At 43.3% G+C, this 22230-nt stretch overlaps 2 protein-coding genes across 3 annotated transcripts in view; one reads left to right on the forward strand and one right to left on the reverse strand.

Moving 5' to 3' along the window:
* Positions 1-666: 666 nt before the first annotated feature.
* Positions 667-12653, reverse strand: ppm1j (protein phosphatase, Mg2+/Mn2+ dependent, 1J). Its single transcript, XM_057030496.1, has 10 exons — positions 12136-12653; positions 8872-8986; positions 7754-8083; positions 7056-7168; positions 6806-6890; positions 5482-5600; positions 4806-4869; positions 4402-4509; positions 3214-3365; positions 667-1753 (listed from the first exon to the last, which is right to left on the reverse strand). Exons 1-10 carry the CDS (start codon positions 12390-12392, stop codon positions 1606-1608), a joined length of 1491 nt encoding a protein of 496 aa, XP_056886476.1. The 5' UTR covers positions 12393-12653; the 3' UTR covers positions 667-1605.
* Positions 12654-19708: 7055 nt separating this feature from the next.
* The window catches only part of tafa3a (TAFA chemokine like family member 3a), a 72127-nt gene continuing 69605 nt past the window's right edge, over positions 19709-22230 (forward strand). The window contains exons 1-2 of one of the 2 annotated variants that reach the window (XM_057030613.1): positions 19709-19927; positions 20008-20182. The gene's annotated coding sequence lies outside the window, so the exon portion shown is untranslated. Of the gene's footprint in view, positions 20183-22230 lie in introns of both variants that reach the window. The other variant, XM_057030612.1, reaches the window with a different exon arrangement.

Genomic DNA, 22230 nt, shown 5'->3' on the forward strand with positions numbered 1-22230 from the left:
TGGCCACAGCCTTAAATTGACCAGTTTGGGACATCTGTTGAAAATATGACGTCATTAAACTGCTGAAATCTATGATTACTCAAAAGTGACAAGCATATCAACTTTGCTGGTACTTGTTGATGCAAAATGTCCATGACTGATGACAGTTCTAAAAATATGATCCGTCTAGTTCACTTGGTAATGCTAATTTAAACTGGTGAGTTCTACAATTTGGAAAACTAACAAATGGCATTACTGGTTATATTTGCCCCCTGTTTTTGCATTTTGTTTTGTAGTTTTATTGACTTGAGTTCCATTAACATCACCAGCTCTAACCTAAAATGGTAAACATGCTTCAAATGTCCACAAATTACACAAAGGTATTTTGTACCTTAACAGACCAGCATTCAACCAGTTTTACCACTACAGCATGTGTGACCAGTCACTATTGTGACCGGTGGGATTAAATATGCATTGACCATTTAAAGGGAGCCATTGTTACATCAGTGAAGTCTAGTAATAGGGTGACCATTAAAGTGACCCCCTAACAATAAACCTGCAGTTTCCTAACTTGAAGGAATATCACATGAAATCTAAAAGCAAAAACTGGAATTTTGTGGCTGGATGATACAAGATAAAGTAATGCTGAGAAAGGTTTCAGTGAGTAAAGACACGGACAGCTTTAGATGACAAGGGAAAACATTTTTTTTAATTCATCTCCCAATTGGTACACATTATCCCTCCATCTTACACTCTGGTAGCTCCAACCAGCTCTTCAAAACAAAGAAACCACAAAAATAAAACTATTAAAACCCAAGTTGTCGGTAAAATATATGGGTAATCTAAATAATGTAAAAAAAAAAGTGTATTTACATGCTTCAGCTCGAAAAGGATGTGATTTAGTGCATATGAAGAATAAAACTAAACTGGTGTGTCCCTTTTATTTCTTCATAAGGCATCCGTGATTAACCTGCTCTAACCAGACCTGGACACATAAATGTTTCCCAATGATCAAACCCCCCCATTAAACATCAAAAATAAAGCAACTCCTCTATGAGCACATTCAAAACAAATCAGCAGGCTACCATCATGCATGTGCAACAGACGCCAGCATTCGTCATTCATTCATCGATAAGAAAGGAAGTGCAGCAAGAATCTACGTTTGAGGTCCGATCTTTTGGGTTTGCTTTTTTCATACACGTCTTCTTCACGTTCAGATCTATTGGTTCTTTTTGGATTCATCTGTACTTCCATCTTTGGTTACATTCTCTTCTGCTTTTTTCCCCACTTTAATTAAAGAACAGCACATGTAGACATGGAAATCAGTCATCAGTCAGTCATCAGGCATGGAAACCAACAATCAATGTGAGGGACTGAAAAGTGACTGGTAGAACATGGACGGGAAATGGGAAAAGCAATACAACGGATTTGAGTTTCACAGGGGCCAAATCTAGTTTCACATGACTGGGTTACAGTGAAGAACTACAGCAGGTCCAACCTAGTACAATGGCGATGATGATGGCAGGCCCAAGTCTTCTCTACGATGAATGGTGTCCTCCCCACCTCTCCCCCACTCCCAGCATGGATGGCTCCTTACAGTCAGAGCGGTCAGTCAACGTCACCCACTCATGTCTCGGTTTCTTGGCCGGCCAGCGGGATGACGAACACAGTGATGTCATCACCCGAGCCCAGTTTTTCACTGGGTAACCGCCAGCCGCGCTCTTTTAGCACGCCACGTGACCTCATCAGCAGGTCCTGTGCAGCCAGCGTGTACCTGTGGGACATGCAACCACATGCTGTTAAAACAGCTGAACATGCATCGCAGCAATGTCATCAAGTTCAGTTTGGATGTCACTTCAGTTTTTGTGCTGCAAAGGCTCATGTTAATGCAGATTAAAAGCATTTAATATGGCAGGGTATATATGGCAGGTAAAGACGGTAAAAGGGTAAGGGTTCAACTACAGTTTTAAGTCCTGAAAGACATCAGCATCACCGTTGTCTACAATCAAGACTTGTATGGCTATGCAACAACAGATGTCGTCAATGAAAAGCCCGATTGTGCTGAAGAGCTCAGTAGTAGACGCCCTTGTCAAGAAGGGCAATAGCAGACTGTTCCTGCTCAGGAGGCTGAGGTCTTTGGGAGTGCAGGAACCACTCCTGAGGACTTTCTATGACTCTGTGATGGGATCAGCCATCTATTATGGGATAGTCTGCTGGTCGAGCAGCATCACAGACAGGGACAGGAAGAGGATGGACAGACTGGTAAGGAGGGCCAGCTCTGTCCTGGGATGTCCCCTGGACTTAGTGGAGGTGGTGGGAAATGGAAGGATGATGGCTAAGGTGTCATCTATGTTGAACAACACGTTCCACTACCTACAGGACACCCTGACAGCACTGGGCAGCTCCTTCAGTGAGCGGCTGCTCCACCCTCGCTGTGTGAGGGAGAGGTATTGCAGATCTTTCCTGCCGGCTGCTGTCAGACTGCACAATAAACATAATGCCCGATAGAAAAGTCTGAATATAATATATTCTGAGATGTATATTGTATTGATATGTATATCGATGTGTATATTGTATATTGCATACAGCCTCTGTACCATGTACAGGTATACAAGGGCCAATTATCCATTTATCTTGGATTATTGTATATATACATCTATATACATTTTCTGTATATCTCACCCCAAATTTTATTTTAATTATTTTATTTTACTTTTCCTTTGCTGTTGTGCTGTGAATTTTCCCGTGTGGGACAAATAAAGGAAATCTGAATCTGAATAACATGATTGATCAGAACTATGAACAACAGCTAATTGAGTAAATTGTTATTTTGTGAAAAAATCTTCCTAAATATACATATTTTTTTTAGCATTTTATGATTAATGAATAACAGGACCAAGTAGTTTTGGATTGGACTCTTTTCATAATAATCGGCAGATGATAAAATAATACCAACGTTAATGACCCTCTGATTAAAAGTAATCATATACAATAAGACAGTTAGTGACAAACAAACAAACAAAAAATAAAAAATGAACATACATTTTCTTCAAACAAAATTTTTTTAGAGGAATTAGAAGGTGGGGATTAGTCTCCACCTAGTGGACAACAAGTAACACCTCAAGGTTGACGGCGCTTTATATCTTTTTCATTTAAGTCTTTTCATGTCTATGATCACATTATATAAGTTGAATCCTCACGTTCAGGATTATTTTACATTGTTAAGCTGCATACCTCATGGGGTCGGAGGGGTCACAGCAGGATAAGTAGGCTGACACAGCATCTGCCACTTCCCTGTCAGTCGTCACATCCCACAATCCATCTGTGCCCATTACCAAGACATCATCTGGACCATGTTTGTGCTCCTCCACATTATAAATCTTCACCTGTCAGTCAGAAAGATATATTATTAAGCCCTTTCTGCTCATCCCCATCAACATTTATCTGTATAAAAGCAGTTGGTGGGCGCCTGACCTCGTTTAGAGCCAGAAAGATGCTCATGTCGATTCACAGTTTCAAATGACCTCTTCAAAAAAGAATTTCCATGATATCTATACAGTATTCAATGTTCTATCATACGAGGACAGAACTATTTCTGCGATACTGAGAACAGGAAGGGTGGGGGTGGGGGGGTGGGGGATGCGCCAATGTAAATGAGAAGTGCTTTTTGGTGGCTTGACAGTGGAAAAAGGATGTTCACACTTCTCTTCTGAAAAGAACAGCACAGCTCATGTGCACAACACTCTATTCGTGCCTTTTCCTGAGATGACGTCCATTTGACAGTAGTAACAATTATGTTACACACGTTCCCTTTTTGATACCACAACATCGCTGCCAAGTGGACCAGTGGCAGCTGCTGTGGCCTAAATCGCTGCATTGAGGATTTCACTATACTGCAGCATGAAAAGCAGCTAATTCTTAAAAATGTGATGTTCCGTTGGTCATTAGAATAATTTTCCAAGGTCAAGATCCCACTACCTACACGGCACTGCATTTAATAAAGGCTAAGAATGAGAGCTGCTACCAGGAAGGATAATTTTGAAGGATTTGTGGCTCAAGCAAGCAAGAAACACCTTCAAATAATAAAAGGTCCCACTGAATGAATGAGAGGCGACAACTGACTGTGTCATTAATGAATATCCATTTAAGAATGCAGATCTCAGAGTAAAGCTGCAGGCTGAGGTGGTTGTGGTGGCTGGAGGGATTCTAAATAAATCTGGTAGATGGATGCTGATTCCCAGCTCAGCCTGCTGCCACCACAACACATCCCAGATGAATGAAAGATGATAGCCTAATCAATAATTTTTACTGGCTCAGTTGTCATACAGGTGATGTAACTAATGTGCGTTGTCTCACTCCGTAAATTGAAAACTCAATATGGCCACGCAGCAAAGTAAATGCAGCTCTGCTCCTCACACCCACCTCAGGGACGCATGACAGAAAGGGCTTGATGTAGATGTTGGAGTTGTAGACCTTCAGATCGTGATCTCCGAGACCCCTTGTCACCCCGATGGTCGCCATGACGCGCGCCTGTGCGCCCACACACAGAGTAATGTTCCAGTTATTGTTTCAGGCTGCATTGCAGTTCCAGAAAAATCCACTTTAGAGGGATTATTACATGTAGAGCGGGTCCTCTCAGACAATAATACAAATGTTAAGTAGCTCAGCTGAAGGCACAAAGAAGAAAATATATTTTAAAATTCTATTCATCTCTAGATACTCTCTGCAAACGGCCAAAACAGCATGACTGCCTCGTGCACATATTACAAATATATAAAATTTTAACAGGTTGCATTATAAGCTTGATTATTAGACATCCATCTTACCTTCTTACCCTCCCCGTAAATCAGAGGAAATTTGAGATCATCTTCAACAATTGTTTTATACGCCCTGAAACACAACAAGCGTTCTATTAAAGTGACCAAAATAACACCCAGGAGTAGTTTACACATTTAACTGGGACTTCCTCGGATATTAATGTGACGCTGTGTTGAACAATTAAAAATCTGTCGAGAATCACTCCAACAGGAAGCTCTTTCATCACTGTGCACGATCACGTGGTATTACCACTTTGTATGAGCCACAATGTTTGTCCCCATCTAGAGGAGTAGCAACCCCTTTTTTGTTCAGATTTTGGTGACTCTACCGTAATGGTAATTCCATTATTTTCACCTAAAAGTGGAATTGCTTGATTATTTATTGTATATTAGGGTTCCTTTTTCCATACAAATATATTTTGAAAGTGTGGGTCACTTCTGCAAAGTTGAAAAGGCTCCACCCTACACATGGGATTATTTTATTTTGGAAATCTACCAAATTTACCAAGTCACGCATTTTCAGAGTCAGAACAGAGCAACTGATTTTTGAATGAAACAACATCAGCTCTGCAGTCGTGGTGGAGCATGGGCGCAACACTAAAGCATCAAATGTATTATCGGGGTTAGAAGTTCTGGTGTCCAACAGGCGGGCTGTTGTGAGCAACCCTTGGAAATGTGTGCTTACCAGCCGGTCATGGTGTGATCTCTGTAGAGCATCTTCTTCCCCAGCTCGCTGTGCTGAATCCTGCGAGGAAACTCAATGTGAGTGAACTCATTACCCAGGAGCTCCGGCCTCAGGAAGCCCTGCAGGCACACACAAACATGCACACATAATCAGATAATGTAAAGCAAGTACGATAATCACATCTGTGATGTTTCCCTTAACACTATAAATGGCATAAACAGGACGTCAATGCGCGAGAAGACCTGCTGCTAAAGGCAAAAAACAGACGGATTTAGCAGCATCTTCTGCCCACACTGTGACTCGCGTTGGAAATCAGCTGCCAAACCATCAAACGCAGGTTTGTTTCAGTGTGATTCAGGGTTTTCTTTTGGGAAAATGGTCCGGTTTTATCTTTAATGTTAAACTCTAGTGCAACATAGCCGAGATGGGTGCAAACAGGACAGATGGCATCACGTCATGCACCGCTGTATTATGATTTACCACAAAGTTTCATTACTCTCCAGCTGTCTGTCAGTGATCATCAGCTCACAGAATGGTACTGTTACCAAAACATGACATCAAACACAGAACAGAGCCTTTATTTTTCTCACCCTTGTCTGGGATGATATAATTCAAGTGCAGGAGCGTGACTTTCAAACCACATCAACTTTATTTTTAGCCACAATAAAATGGCTGCTTTGCACTCAACTAGCTCGCTCGCACACTTCAAACGGAGTCGATGTTTGGGCTCAAACCGATTGTTGCTTGCACAGATTTTCCAGGCGATGGCCTCAAAGAACTCCCTCGTTGTTGCTCCCTTCAAACAAAACTCGCAACCAACAGAGAACCAGATGTTCTCCAGCCTAGTTTCATATATTCCTCATTTGTTTGCCGTTGTATGTATTAGGTGCTTTTATTTTTGCTAGCGGAACCCGATCAAAGAAAGATGATCACGAAGACAGAGGGTGGCAGATCAAAAACCAAGGTGGCACCAAGATATCCCCTACAGCTGTAAATGTGGCTCAAATGTGACATTCAAATCTCAATTTGAACTCGCTTGAAAAGAGAGAAGAAAACAATTCCAAACAAATCTAGGAGGATTAGACTGAAGAAATAAACAGGGCCTGAAAAATAGAGGAAAAACACTGAAAAGATATTAAGGAAAGCAAACAGATCAAATAGAAATAAAGGCAGCCATTTGAAGAGTAGTTACACAGCGATCCTGACAAATGAGGGTGAACAGTTTGCAGTTCTCTGGGCAGCTCGAGCTGCTTGCATGTATGAGTCTCAGACGATAAAGTTTTGTGCGCTTTTGAAACATGGGAATGAAAACAGAGAGAAATACCAGGTACTGTAGCCGCTGCCTCTCAGACTCTGGTGTGAATTCGTTAGTCATGGGAATGACTTCCTTATTTCGAACGATTATGGCCCTGCAGAGGCAAAAAAAAGGGCTGTGAGTAGATTAGTCAGAATAATACTGCAGTGTCCACATCAAACCACAGGGGGCACAGTCTCAGTTTACTGTAAAGGACAACCGAGATTTGAGGGCCGACGTCTTACTGATGCTGTGGGTTGTAAATGAGTATCTTCCTCACCTGCTATCACCAGCGTTGGCTAAGTAAAGTTTTCCCATCAAGTGGATGGCGGCCAAGGCACAGCAGCCGCCAGAAATGGCGTACGATGCTTTTTCCCTTTGTATGAGGTCATCCTGGCAAGGAAAACGCGAGAAATGAAACGCAAACGCAACAAAGCTCCACGCAACCAACTGTTCAGGACAGGCCGTTACATTCTTCATTTACCGGTATGTTCGGCATAAAAACAAAAAGCCAGTAGGAAAACTGTTGCATGTCAGTGTGTCCAGCTGCCTTTTCCAGCTGACCAAAGCTAGAGGACACAGTGACTTGTAGCATGTACACAATCTTGGCTATGTAGACGAAAACACCCCCTCACGTTTCAGGACGTTGGTTTCACCGTCTGACAGAAGAGTCATGGGCATTCATGTTGACTGGGCTGATGTCATTTTTTATTGACATTGCGATGAGAATAAGCCGACTATCTAGTCGGAACAAGCTCAAAACGGTCTTAAAAAGAGCCACAAAAGCCCAACATGTTTCCTCAAATTAACCTTTCCTGTCAAATCTTATGGGTGAAATTCCTATGAAAGCCTAAGGCGAGCAATAAAAGTATCCATGTGACCGAGGTCTAAATACGTGTAGAATTTCGGCAATGGGTAATGATGCCGTTTCAGTGTTAGTGCAGTTTTAGTGCATCCTTAAAGGTATTGTGTACACACCATCTGTGTGAATGCAGTTTCTATGACTCCCATCACCAGGTTCTCCAGGCTGACAACCTTCTCCATGTGAAAGCGGACTGTAGAGTCGCTGACAGAGTCCGGGTCTTCGGGTTCCTGCGCGGCCCCCTTCTTCGCGTCCACCTGGTACGGGCTGCCATTTTTCGCCAGGCAGATGGGTGGAACGCCTGCAGGATCCTCCAGCAAGTGGCAGATTTCCTCTAAACGGTCCCTGATGATGCGGTGGAGAAGCTTGGAGGCCATGATGGCGGCTCCAGAACCTGCATGACCATCAAACACACCCCAAAAGTGGAGAGGGATTCCAGTGCCGTCCTGAAAAATGAAGAGTAATTAAGCAACAACAGACTGCAAGCCAAGAGCAGAAAGCACAGCTCTAGGTATGGATTTTGAATTTGCAACTGCCCTTTTTGTCACGGCATCGAGCGTGTTTTGGTTATGAAAGAACTGTTATTCATATGGAATTTACCAGGATAGAGAACACAAGGAGAGAGCAATATTTTCCATATGCATAGTTTCAAAAAAGAGGCTGGGAGAGGCAGTGTGATGAGCAGCATTACCCCTCTGAGGCTCCAAACAAGCAAGGGAGGTGAGGAGTGTTGGCGCAACAAAGGATGATGTAATGCATCGCCACAACACGGCAGGGGAGAGGGTGCGTGCATGTTCAGGGGTAGAGTCAAACAACGAAGAGTTTGTGTGCTCGCAGGCGCACCTCTTGCCCGTGTGCTACTTGGATGCTGTCGTGGTGCGAGCAATGACATTTATATTGAGAAAAACTAACAGCTTTTGGCCAAAATCACACACAACAATGCAATGAGATCAGCCCGCTATTCATTGTCCATCTTTTCTGATCCAAGCTTCAGATCTTTTATTTTGATTTATACATCATAGAGTGCAAAGGAATTATGAACGATGACATTCGCCTTCCTACAAGCACAGAATGACAAATCCATCAAGCACAAATAAGATAGAAAAAGCCTAATGGGTATAAGAAGGAGTTAAAAAAAGAGATTTATTTCACTTTATTTTGTAAAGTGAGTGCATCAAAACTGAGACCAGATTGTGCTTCGGGCCACAGCAATGGTCGGTTTCCATCCACTCACCCTGTTGTCCTCCAGTAGGGTGGAGTTGCGGTGCTTGCTGTTCGGCTTCTTCACAAACAGTTTCTCGCACGAGGCCTGGTCCTCGTTCAGCATGCTCTTCCCCGCGTTGATCACTCTGTGGGTGAGGGAAAATGACAGTGACGCCCTGACAGTGGAAAGATTTGAACTCCATGACATGAGAAAGCAGTGAGACAGTTGAAAGAACTTTCGCGGACTTTCTGAGAGGATCTGAAAACCACTGCATGTGAAAAAAGAGGTTTCAACCATTTGCAGCCATCTGACTGTTATGCTACTACGTAGAGGAACTGATATTAGAACACAATGCTGAAATGCTCAAAACATTATAGAATTAGCGTAAATCATGCATAAACTCAGTCGCCTCTTAAGTTAAAGTCTAGATTGTGGCAAAAAGACCGCGATTATGAATATTTAGCTGGCTGTTCCTTCAAAATCAACCATGAAATTGGCTTGGAAAGGCTGACCCCAGTTTGGACCTCAAGCTGGGATATTATGCAACACCATAAATAAATGCCACATTAGCTAGATAACCCAGCATTATACCGATTGCGCAACTCCAGTATTGCAAAGTAGGTCATTAGGGGTCTCTCAGAAATGTCTGCAGTGGAAGGATTAGTAACTTATCACATGCTGCTATCAACAGAGGAGAGGGAACGAGAGACCAGAGGCAAAAGTGTAGGGCTAAGAAAGCGAAAGAGAGAAAAGAAATCGCTATCTAACAACTGCGACGGGAGAAATCTGCAGCAAAAGTGTAATCAGATTACGAATTTTGTCTTCTCAGTCTCCGAACCGATCATCAGATCAGAATTGCCCGGAGGGGTGGGAATCTGCTGCGTTTATGACAGAAGCTCTGATATCAGCTGCTGTGGGGTCCAAATCAGAAGGACTGCCTAAATCTGGATTATGAAAAGCCCTTTCAGTTTCTAATCAGCTAAAAGCAGCAGACATACACCAGAGCCCTGCACTGGACTTCTAGTCTCACTGACAACAAAAAGACTTTAAAAGTGCCCGGCTGTCATCATTTCTGTCAGGCTGTTTGATTTTTCTTCGGCTATTTCTGGAGTTCCTGATGTAGCTCAAACGAGTGAAATTACGAATGTCTTTAGCAACGAGATGAGATCAGCTAGAAGGCATCGTAAAATATCTAATCGCTGTCATCTGAATCTCTGAAAGCAGCCAGACGTGAGCTAACATAAAAGAAGGGTTGGTGTTATCTACGTGGGAGGACGTGATATTTCGGTCGTATGTTTCCACAATCTGTGACTGGAAATCTGCTCAGGTTTGGTAAAACTGTGCTGTTTTGGTTTTGCTGTTTGAGCGCCACCTCCTCCCACTGCACAGGCAGCACCGCACGATGCACAAAGAAAGTCCAAAAAGGGGAAGCTGAGTCAACTCTGCGGCTGCGAAACCTTGAGTTTTCTGAGATCCGACTGCCTCCTGTGACGACAATTCTGGAGCGTCGTGTAAATCTTTTGTCGTATCAGCGCACTTTGTCCCAATTGGGAGAATTTTGCTCCTAGTAGAGCAACATCCTAAATCCTAGTAGAACAACACCAACACTAACATCCAGTAAATCTGAATTTAACAAAAAAGGGGAACATGTTGACAAGTGAAACAGAGATATGAGAACTGACGCAAGTCAAATGGATCTTGTGATGTTAACAGTTTCAATGTATCCTCTCCTTAACTGCATCACTTTTCTGGAGTGAAGTTCTTTTCATGTAGCATAAAGGGCTAATGGTGGCTAAAATACTAGCTAGCTGTAGGTTAAGAAAACTAAAGATAACTACCCCACAGCTTGGCACTAACAACACAACACAGTTGTTCCGCAATATTGCCCGGATGTGAAGGAAATAAGAATAAAAATTAACATTAAAATTAAATTATAGCTCATTGATTCCCCAGGTACTACAGAATTCTTCAGCTGATCATGCCCCCAGAATGTTTGCACAGCACATGCGAAGAGGGGTGATTGTATATTTAGACGTGTCATCGTGCACAACGCCCTCACCGTATCGGCCACACTCTGAAGGCTGATTTCCTGGTTCGCATCTGGAAATACTGACCAAACAAAGTGGGTAAAAACCTCAATCACTACAACCAAGCCACCAGTTATGACTTCTCATGATAATAAGCGCTTATTAAGCTGTCAGTAGGACCGCTTCAGTTATCATTAGAGTTTGTACTACTTACACAGGAACGGCAGGAGTTAAAAAAACCCCAAACCAAAACAACTTAAACAGAGATAAACCACGGGGTCATCTGCATTGCTGAGCTAAATCCATGCGCTATCACGCACAGACTGCAGCAGACGTTTCACACCGATGCTGCAGTTTAGACAGCTTGTAGAGTTCCAGTTCAGGGACACTGCAGAACTTTTTTGTCTTCTTCCTCCCTGTCGAAACAGTTGATGCACAAGCTGCAGATCAGGCGATTATTGGGTGTTAATAACAACTGTAATGCTGAAATTGAAGTGTTGGACCGATATATTAAACTTGTCTCCAGGCGCCATTCACACGCACTCTGACCTCACTTTAAACGCCAAGACAGCTTCGCTTAACCCCTCGGTCAATCTGCAGAGACAAAAATCGTATTGGGACCTCCTGAGTCTGCATATTTTTGCTCCCCTCCACCCCAATTTCATATAAGAGGCCAGCCCAGCACATGTACAGTACTGAAGCCCCTTTATGGGCTCCCTCCCTGGAATGTGGGAGTGTTTTTGCTTTCCCCCCTGCAGGAATCACCCCAGCAGCAAACCCTGACCCTAAATTGTGCTGTTAGATTACTGCAGGTGTATTAAAAGCATGGATAAAGCATGGATAAACATCAATTTAAAATGTGAATGCTCTTTTTTACATCTGAAGATAGCTTTCCAAGAGGTTATCTGGTGAAGGGAAGGTGTTTCTATGGAAATGTTTGGTGGGTCAATGACTCTCCCGCTGGTTCGGTCCTACTGGACCGTCATGCTTGACTTGAAAATCATTTGCCGGTGTATCTTTGATCCAAACATCACTGATCCTTGTAGTTGGAATAGATGATGTATCGACTACGGACGCGCAGCTCAGAGTTACCGTGCACGGTAACCAGAGGCCACATTAGCTATCACCAGTCTGCTGCAGTGCGCTCGGGGCTGCTGAGGGTGCAGACGCACAAGCGTAAAAATAATAATTAAAAAAATAACTCCCAAGACGACATCAGAAGTGGTTTAAAATGTCTGCTTCCAATTTAACGGATATCTGCACTCACTCTGCGTAGCCTGTTTTCCATGGAAGCCTGCTGCCTCTCTTCAAGGCGAGCACCGGCCGCGATGCGTGCTCGGTGGAGTACTGCAGGAGCTCCGGGGTGAGGTCCAGAAATTCTGGCCGGTTGTAAGGAAACCGAGGCGGCAGGCTGTCCTGCTCGCAGCTCTGGCCGTGGTGATTGTGGTTGTGGTGATGGTGTCCGTGTGGCATCATCCCTCCGACCAGGTTGGTCATGGCGTTTTTAACTTTGCTGATCATCATCGGCGCCGAACCGGAGAGCGAAAAAGAAAATTAATAAAACCAAATCAAAAAGGGCGACCCGAAGGGAGAGTTTGGAGCAAATGAAGCCGCGATCCTCCGCCAGACGTGAGGATCATTTCAGGGAGCGTGTTTTTCTCCTCCTCGGCCCCATGTGACGGCTTTTTTTTTTGGCAAGCCGACGCGTCGTTCCCCCCCTTCTAACGGAACTGGACCCTCGGTCGTCTGAACAGGCTGTAATCTGCGCGCACGTATCTCATCATATCTGAAGAGGCAGGGCTTCACACACACGCACGCACACGCGCGCACACAAACACCATTGCAATTTTGCCTTTGTGTGGACATTTGTCGACAGAATGGATTCCCCTGCCCCTAAACCTAATCATCCCAACTAAATTCTACCTTGTAGCCATGTCTTCAGCCTCAAACAGTCCCCACTTTGAGGATTTTGGCACACACGCGCGCGCGCGCACACGAAGATAATTCGGCAAACATACTCTAATCATCAGCTAAACGAGGGGTAACAGGAGATATTACGGAGAAAAAAGCTGAATGTGTCTTTTTATCTGACAATTTTCAATGATTGTCTATTGATTTAGATATGACGGTTTTCAGGTCAACACACTTTATTGAACCGATAAGCGTCATACAGGAAAAAAATTGTGATGTTAGGATTTAGGCCAACAGCAGTTAAGCGTTGGTTCTGTCCAGGAACTGAGACCTTTCATTAGAAAACATGGAAAGGTAAAGACTGGCACCGCCAAGAAACAACAGAAATTAGATATGAGACATGTCATAAAGAGTTATGATGCTGGTGTCCAGGTGCAAGATTCAAGATAAGGTTGAGGAAGTACAAACACCATATTATGAATGCATTTTGTGAGTGGTAATCATATATGAAAATAGAATGTGACTTTTTACATAGAAACCAAGATGTTGCACCGACATAAGTAGTCAGACTCTTGACTAATTTTGGCAGCCTCCAGTCTTCTTGTGTATTCCATCACAAGCTTCACCTGATATTCCTGGAGACCCCCGCTGGATGGCCATTTTCAGGGCCCACCGGAGATTGCCAATTGGGTTCAAGTCAAGGATCTGGCTGAGCCACTCGAGCAGATTCACAGAGTGGTTCCCAAGCCACTTGTGTGCTGTATTTACTGTGGATTCAGGGTCATTGTCTCGTTGGAAGGTAAGCTGTCACCCCAGCCTGAGTCCTCTGGAACACACGTTCATTTGAGCCAGTGAAAAACACCCCAGCAGAATCCCCGTGGGGATGATGTTAGGCATTGCCTGTCTCCCTCTAAAGACAATGCAGAGAATCAGGGTTAAAGCATTTAGTCTTGGTTTCAACGGACCAGACAGCACTGCTTCCCACAGTATTCCCAAACCTCTTCCATTTAACAATAATGGAGGGAACTCTTGGGTACCCTCAGCACAGCAAAAATGTTTTCGTCGCCTCGATCAGATCTTTGCCTTGAGATGATCCAGATAGTGAGCTCTGGGGGTCTTTTCCCTGACATCAGCTGTGAGGCCTTATAGAGACAGCTCCAAGTGATCTCAGATGGTCTGACCAGATGTGGATCCCTGTCAAGGTGAAGAGCAAGATTTTTTAGAATAAGTTTGTACCTAGATAAACCTAGAAAATGCACAGGAACCAATGGGAAAATACCTTTTTAATCCCAAAAAACATGATTGATTAGAGGTCAGAGTGAGTGATATTTAGTATGAGTGATATTCATAATCAAATATAATGTTCCACTTGACAGCAGAAACAAGACAATAATATGATATTTAGAGTAATTATGTTCAATGTAACTAACACAAACAGTGATGAGTAGGTTTAATTATCCATTACATAAAATATATTATTTCCTTTTTCTAAAAAAGCCTTTTCAATGTAAAATTCTGATACACAGAATCTTAAATATTACACAATTCACTGTTTTAAGTAACCAGCTGATGACCCAATAGGTGTTGTTTCCATCTTAAATAATCTACAAGCCACTCAATTATCCATCAGTTGTAGCTGATAAGAATGTAAAGCCTATCAACACCTATGACACCACGGCATGATCTCAGAGCCGCAACAGGAGATTGCCCCATTCAGCGGGTTTGTGTCACAATTCAAAGCAAACCTCATTGTCGCAAGTTTGATGTGACACAAGAGTCACAAGAGTGTTGCGCATGACTCTCAAAACAGGGAGTATCCATAAATGCCAAATAAATAGTCTCGCAGTCCACAGGAAAGTTCACAAACTGAGGCAATTTAATGCATCACTGCGGCTTGATTTTAGTCATATCTGGTAATAAAACCCTTTCAGCTCTAGTTTTCATTTTGACCAGCACGGATAATGTATATTTTGTCATCTGCTAAACCCATTTAACATTAGTGGTAGTTAGAAGCTGCACACATCACCACAACGGAGCTGTCCTCCACGGAGGAGCTCTGGTCAATGGTACTGCAGCATCGGGGGCCTCGGACCGCCACACAGGAACAGTTTTGCACTCGCCAAAAAGACGTTGTACTCTCTGGCCAAAAACACACGAGCAGTCTAAAAGACACATTTGTAAATCAGAACCTGTCTTTGACCAGTGCACCATTTATTATTGCCCTCTATTCGATTTTGTGCATTAATTTTTACTTTTTAACCCATCCCTCTTTTATATTTAGGTTTTGAGCTTATAAAACTTTTTAATGTAAAACTTTTACTTTAGTTCTAGTTCACCTTAGTCAAGTTTTAGTGCCTGTCGTGCAGCAGCAGAGGGACTTCAGAGTTTTGTTGCCAGAAACTTCTCCTGCGCATTCATTATAAATTTACATGCCTCCTCTTGTGATTTTCTAGTTCCACCGTCTTCAAAAAGCCTGTCACAGCAAAGGCGTGTGCATCGGCAGGGTGCTGTGAAAGTGAAGCCAGGGCCCTTCACGTCTCTTTATTAGTTTGGAAAGCAATCACATGGTGACAGGATTATCAATGGTATGAAGAGTCCCCCCCCCCTTGGGAATTAGGGTTACAGAAATATTAATTAATAAGTACCCCTGTTGATGAAGTGTAAATACCTATTAGGAATCTGCTATGAATCAATGTATTCAAACTATGGCCAAGTGTGTTTATAAAAGCGGCTCCGAGAAGTTTTCTGGTTAAAAAAGTATTAAAAGCAGCGCACTGCAGTCAGCCTTAATTGGAAATCTCATTGTTTTTTGTGTCTTTAATGTCATGAGAATTATTTGTGTCATTAAACAGACTTCAACGACTCACTACATGTAGAATTTTGCTACAACTGATGCTGTGGATGGAATGTGTAGGATGTACATAATATGAGTTAACTTGTGCAAGAAAGGGTGCTACAAGACAGAATGAGCAAGGTGTGGAAAAGAAAAGCCCATATAGATAAGGGTTTTACACTAGCAGCTGACGTTGTAATGGATTGTGTAATTACACATGCCGCCCAATAGGCGGTGCTCAAATGTTATTGTGTAGCAGAAGGAAAAGACAGAAAATCCCAGTACTGTATGCATTTTCTGTATCATAATCTTTACTTGTAATTTACAGTTGAAAATCTAATATTAAGACAGCAGCACAATAGAAACAAAAAAACATATTTACCCGTTTGCATCAATTTCATAAGCCATTTGTCTGCAACAGCAGCTGTTGTGTTTCTACATGATGGAAATGATAAAGCAAAACAAAATGTTTCTCTGGGCTAAAGATTGGCTTGATACAAAACAACTTTTATTCCTGCTCACAAAGATGAAGCACCCCGAGCATGAAGGAGCAGCAGTGGCGGCGGCAGCAGCAGCAGGGGTGGACGAAGATTTAATCTCTCTCCTGATGAATGACCCAGTGCTACACTGTCGGAGGTCGCTGAGGCCCACCGAAACTGAGGGGAAACTGTGCAGAAGAATGTAGGAGTCACTGAGTCATCTGATATGCAATGGGCCAGAAAACTGGAGAACAGGCAACAAACTCAGAACTTCCACCTTTAATTTAGTTTCCACGCACAGTCACATCAAGACAATGTCAAAAAGTGCAAATTTTTTATGTTCTCAAGATGGCCAAGACTGTATAACTTTGTTGCACCTGTAAACTGATTATGGTAACAGATTACCATTGCTGCCATCTTGTGTTGATGTTTGGAACGCGCCAGACTTACTGTATTATGGTCTTACCCAATGATCAATATTATTATCATATTTAAACCTTGCTCTTGTGATAAAGTGCCTCCATTACCAAGATTCTATTACACGCCATCTCTAGGTGGACAGTGTGATAGACATTTACATTCAGATGTATATTCAAATAGAATCAGAAGACAGGAGAGGGGAAACTGCTTAAGAACTGCAACTCTGTTCTGGCCATTTTTGGGAATATTTTAATTGGGTTTTTGATGAAGTAATTCGTTTTACAGTCGTAAAGTTTACAAAAGGTAGTGATGAAGCTAACTAAAATGTTTGCGGAGAGGGTTTAAATTCCCCAGGGTCCAGGAGGTTTTCTGTACCATGTTCTTCCTGGACCCGCATGGGTTCTCTCTGGGGCCTTCGGCTTCCTCCCACAGTCCAACGATCTGTATTTAGGGGCAGGTCAACTGGTGACGATAGGTGTGAATGGTTGTTTGTCCATCTTTGTTGGTGGTGGTGAGCTGGCAGCTTGGCCCACGCCACTCACTCACAAGCACCTTGGATGGACCCATATGAGCCCAGGTAAGACAAACAAAAAAACGAAAGCCAACAAAAAAGCCAGACAAAATCCCACATACCTGGGAAGCTACAAGAGAACACCACCCTCGCCACTTAAGTTCCTTATAAAATCTAATATTTCCACCTGTAACAGCAACATTTTGGTGCAGTGGCACGCTCATGGTTCCCACTACGAGTCCATTTATCTGGACGCGCGTCAACATCTTTTCTGTCTTTGTGGCTCCGGCTCCCTCAGTGTGTCTCTGAGCTGGAGAAGCTGGAAACACCATTAGGCTGGCCCCCCTGATGAAAATACCTTGATGGCTCTCCAATCTAAAGTGAGGTCGAGGCAGAGACTCGACAAAACAAGCACACTCAGAGCCATAAAATCGAATAAGGGCACTGCTGCTCGTCGCACCTCCGCTGCCGAGGAAAAATAACCGCTCCACTGTCTGCAGACCTGTTGAATTAAAGGGAACATTAACAGCTGTTTCCTCTGCATTATTTATGGCCAGCTCCCTTCCTGAGGCCATTATGCCTCCTATTTTTCCACTTGCAATTTTCTTGTAGACGTCCCACTGTCTTCAAACACACTTTCATGGCGGAGCCGACCAAGGGTTCGGGCGGTGTGCTTGTACTTCCCCTCTGCAGGGTGTTGTTAAAGTGAACCACCACAGTCAGCTCCCCTCTTCTCTTCTTGTATGTTTGGACTGAATGCAATCCTCTGACATTAAGACTACCAGCGGCCTGAAGAGGATTCGCTGGTAATTAATGTTGGAAATTTTACCCAAACTAAAAAATCAGAGCTTCAAGCCAGGAACTGAAAATTATCTGCAACCAGATATGCTTTAAAAGATGTAATTTATTAAGGGACATCCAATTAAAAATTGGAATTTGTTCTGCATTTATTATGTGTAGATCTGAGTAGATCAGATACTTTATAAAAAGTAGTGAGACCTTTAAAGTAGCAAGTGGCCAAAGCGGCAACACAAGGTTCGAGCCCCAGTGCGGACAAAACATGGAAGGTGTTCTGGTTGTAGGGGAAAGTGTCAGAACACCTTCAGAGTGCCGCCAAGGTACCCTTGAGCAAGGTACCAAAGCCACAAATGCTCATATAGGGCCCTGCAAAGAACTGACGACTCATCCAGGGGTGGACCTGCCTTCACCCATATAAGCAAGAAGATGAAAAACATACTGTAGTAGCTGAGAGCAAAGGTATCTCAAAATTGGACTTTATTACCAGCATAAGAAATTATAACTGTCCTAAACTATCACTGCAATAAAAATGTAAAAATGTGGTGATGAATCTTTCTTCTGTGACCCCCCACCCAGAATGTCACTGACCAGATGACTCCAGCAGCCCAGCCACCGCCTTCACCGTCGAGCTCTTCCCAGTCCACGATGCTGCTGCTGCGGCTGCTTTTATCAGTTCTCACACAGCCTGAGATGCCGCAGCGCCCTGACCTCATCCTGTCATATGATCTAATGAGGGAAGCAGTGTCACACGCCGTGGCATCAGAAGTATGACAGGAGAGGTCTACACAATGCACTAAAGATTAATGAGGTCATCTCCGCTGTCAGTGTGTTTGCGCGTGAGACAAAGAGGGAGAATCCTCTATGGCTTTGGCAATCCCATCACTTCACTTTAATAAAATGAAAATAAAAGTCCCTATATTTATTGGCAATTAGGACATGAAGCCAGGCAGCAGTACATCTCCCTTAGATTTTACTGCTGTATATTTGCTCTCCGTGTCTGTTTTGCACTTTGCGCATGTATGCTCAGGATGTGTCTATGATTGTGAGGTAGATGAGGTAGATGGCCTTGGCTTTATGATGATAACACTCTCCAAGGGTGTCCAAAATCAATCATACCCTAAACCCAAATGCTTTCATCCTGTCTCTACAGGCGATTTTCAAAGGTTGGTATTGATTATTCCACCCATTCCTGCCTTTTTGGTGGTGGTGGTGGTGGTGGTGGTGGTATGTGTGTGTGTGGGGGGGCTGAAAGACATTTTGAGAAATGGAGAGATGATAATGCAATCACTTGGTGGGGTGGGGGCTTTGGAGACAAGATATTAATGCATGAGCAGAGCGGAAGCTGAATGTCAGACACATTTTAGTGTATCTTCCTGCACACCATCAAATTCTGCTGTACAATATTTAGATACTAAGAAAAATAACTTAACTTAAGTTTAACTTAGTTTACATTTGTGCTATGAGATTTTTCTTCTCTATGCAGAGAGAGAGAGAAATACCTAAATAATTTCATTCATCCTTACACAAAACAGCATTCAACACTTTCTCCCAAACCATTTAATCTCTTAACCTCTTTGATTTATCTGGGACATATTTCCTCAAAGGGGAAGATTAAATCCGAATCACATGAAATCTGCCAGTCATCGATTAAAGACACAAAAATTACTGGAAACGCCACCGAAACGTTTCATAAGAAGATTAGAGAATATTTGTGGTCAGACAGCGCTGCTATAAATAGGGCGAGCTTCTCATGAGTCCAAAACCACTCAGTTATCTTCAACTATAGCCGGATGAGATTTAACGTCTGGACTCCTTCCTGTCACCACTGCCACTCGGAAACATCTCCACTGGGTGGCGCTAAAACACCAGTGCAGTAAAGGCAGCCCCCGGGGAAACAGGCGCGCACACACCACTGCTCTCATTACTCGGACACCTCAGATCATTCTTCTAACTGCGAGAGGACGTTGCAAAAGCCATCTACGACAGGTTAAAGGCAGGATAGCAAAAATACTTTTCACGATAATAAGAACAAACATCATGATCACGTCCTTAAACTACGAGTGACGGTCCGGCTCCGCTGCTGTGGCACTCTGGCGGATGGGAAGTTGTGAGTCAAAGCCGGGGAAGCTGCAACTTTTATAGACTTTTAGCTCTGACGCCTCCAAGTATTCTGCATCCCTCTTTCAGACTTATTTTACGCTGGGATTGTGCGTTTGGAGGACTTTGACATCAGCGTTTTCTGTCTGATGCGTCGTGGAGAGCGTCTCGAAGCGACGTGGACATGGCATTTCGGGGTTTTGTGGCTGACAATAGAGAATAAATGAGAAGGGACGTTTCTGGGGATTAATTGATACAACGACAGGTAGGTGGGCGCATGCCTAAAATTGCCCAAATATATCTGTAGCAGCAATAATATATATGATGGAAATTTAAATTCCCGAATCAAACACGTGCGACTGTAAAATATTCAAGAGTCCCGAAATGAAATGAACACTGATTGGGATATTGATTGTTTTCAGAATGATGAATAGGTGAACTTGAGTTTCCTGCAAGCTCCTGAAATCTATAAAGTGGTGTACAGGTGCACAAACTATTGATTCATATGTAAGGTTTGTTTTCATCTATCTATCTATCTATCTATCTATCTATCTATCTATCTATATCTATCTATCTATCTATCTATCTATCTATCTATCTATCTATCTATCTATCTATCTATCTATCTATCTATCTATCTATATCTATCTATCTATCTATCTATCTATCTATCTATCTATCTATCTATCTATCTATCTATCTATCTATCTATGAGATATTATCAATTGTGAGCACAACTGGAGCACAAATATTAGTATGGACCTTTTCTTAGATGAGCATTATTCCCCACAACTCCTACATAGGAGAGTGAGAGAGGGAGGGAGGGAGACAGCAGCTTGCTAGCGACTTAGATAAAAGTCCAATGCTCTTGTTTTGATATATTTTGAGAAGACAGGGGTGGTGCCGCTAATGAAAAACTGGCTACTCTGTCTGCTGCTATCTTCCACACACAAGCTTACTTAATGTTTTTACGATCCTGAGATCCTCATTACTCCCCCCCAGTCTCAATCTATCCCATCGTTCCTCAATCTGCCCTTCATCCCCGGGACAAGTAATCATGTGGTCACCTGCGCCACCCCCCAACACCCTTCTCTCCCTCCCCACTCCTACAATTAGTGATATCATCGCATTTCATCCTGGAGAAGATTGTAATAACCTGACGCTCCTATTGCAGGCTGATACAATTGTGCTGTGATTAATTGAAATACCCTCAGAGGTTGGGAGGAGGTGTAGATCCTCCCTTTCACTCTCACTGACAGGCAACCCATTACATTGTTTTATAGATCGCCGTCAGCGCCCGTTGAAGCAGCCCTGCAACCCTCTGTTGTTCTGGAGGGGTTTTTATCGGGCAATGTTATTGGCTGGTATTGCTGACAGGCAGAGCAAAGGCCACCCTGGGATTACTGGAGATGGAATCCCTGTGACAGTTCCACTATAGTTGTCAGCAACACTGGAAACTTGGGAACGATTTTGTGCGCTCTGAAAGTGGGGATTAGCCGTGGAGCTTAAGCCTCAAAATAAACTTGCTTCTGTACCTGCGCTGTGGCATAAGCAAGTATCCCTCCCGCCAGAAACAAAAATGGCGGAAAAACAAGCTTCACAACCGATTGCAAAGGCTCAGGTTCGAACGGATTAGGCGAAAATTTTGCCTCTTTGAAAGCCACAGCAACAACCAGTGGAGTCTGAAAGGCAGGGAGCTGACTCAAGTCTCTGGGAGGAACGCTTGATATGCATGAACCGCCAGGTGATTTCCAGCACAGGATAAGAAGCTCGTCTCTAGTTTTAAGCAGTCACCCCAGGCAGTATTTGTGTTCTCTGCCAGCTTCCTGCATACTCTGTCAGATCAATAGGGCAGGATACGAGAGTCTGGCTTGTGTTTGCAGGCATGAGACACAACATTGCATTTTAGTTCTTGCACTCTCCGGTACATTTGTACAGTATGCACGCAACATTCTTGCGCTATTAGGAATGTCTGTTGAGACAGCGTCCCTTCAATTTGTTTCAAAACAACACAGATCTTTATGCATGTGTACCCAAATTCATCTGTTTATGCACCGTGCACGTACAAAACAGACCACTGTGTGATTACACCTGATTCCTGCCCGAAATTCTGCGTTCATAGTGTAATATGTTTTGAAAGTTTCGATTGTTCCATCTCCTAGAGTGCCGGCCCGAGTTGCTGGGGTGAGTCTGTCGGCTGTTTAAGGAGAAATGTGAAGCCCTCGCTGAAATGAATGAATCGCAGCATTGTCACGCTCGCGTGCTGTGCCCCCATGTAAGGAGAAGGAATAGGAGGAGGAGGAGTAGGAGGAG

This window comes from Takifugu flavidus, chromosome 4 (assembly GCF_003711565.1).
Source record: "Takifugu flavidus isolate HTHZ2018 chromosome 4, ASM371156v2, whole genome shotgun sequence".
NCBI lineage: Eukaryota > Metazoa > Chordata > Actinopteri > Tetraodontiformes > Tetraodontidae > Takifugu > Takifugu flavidus.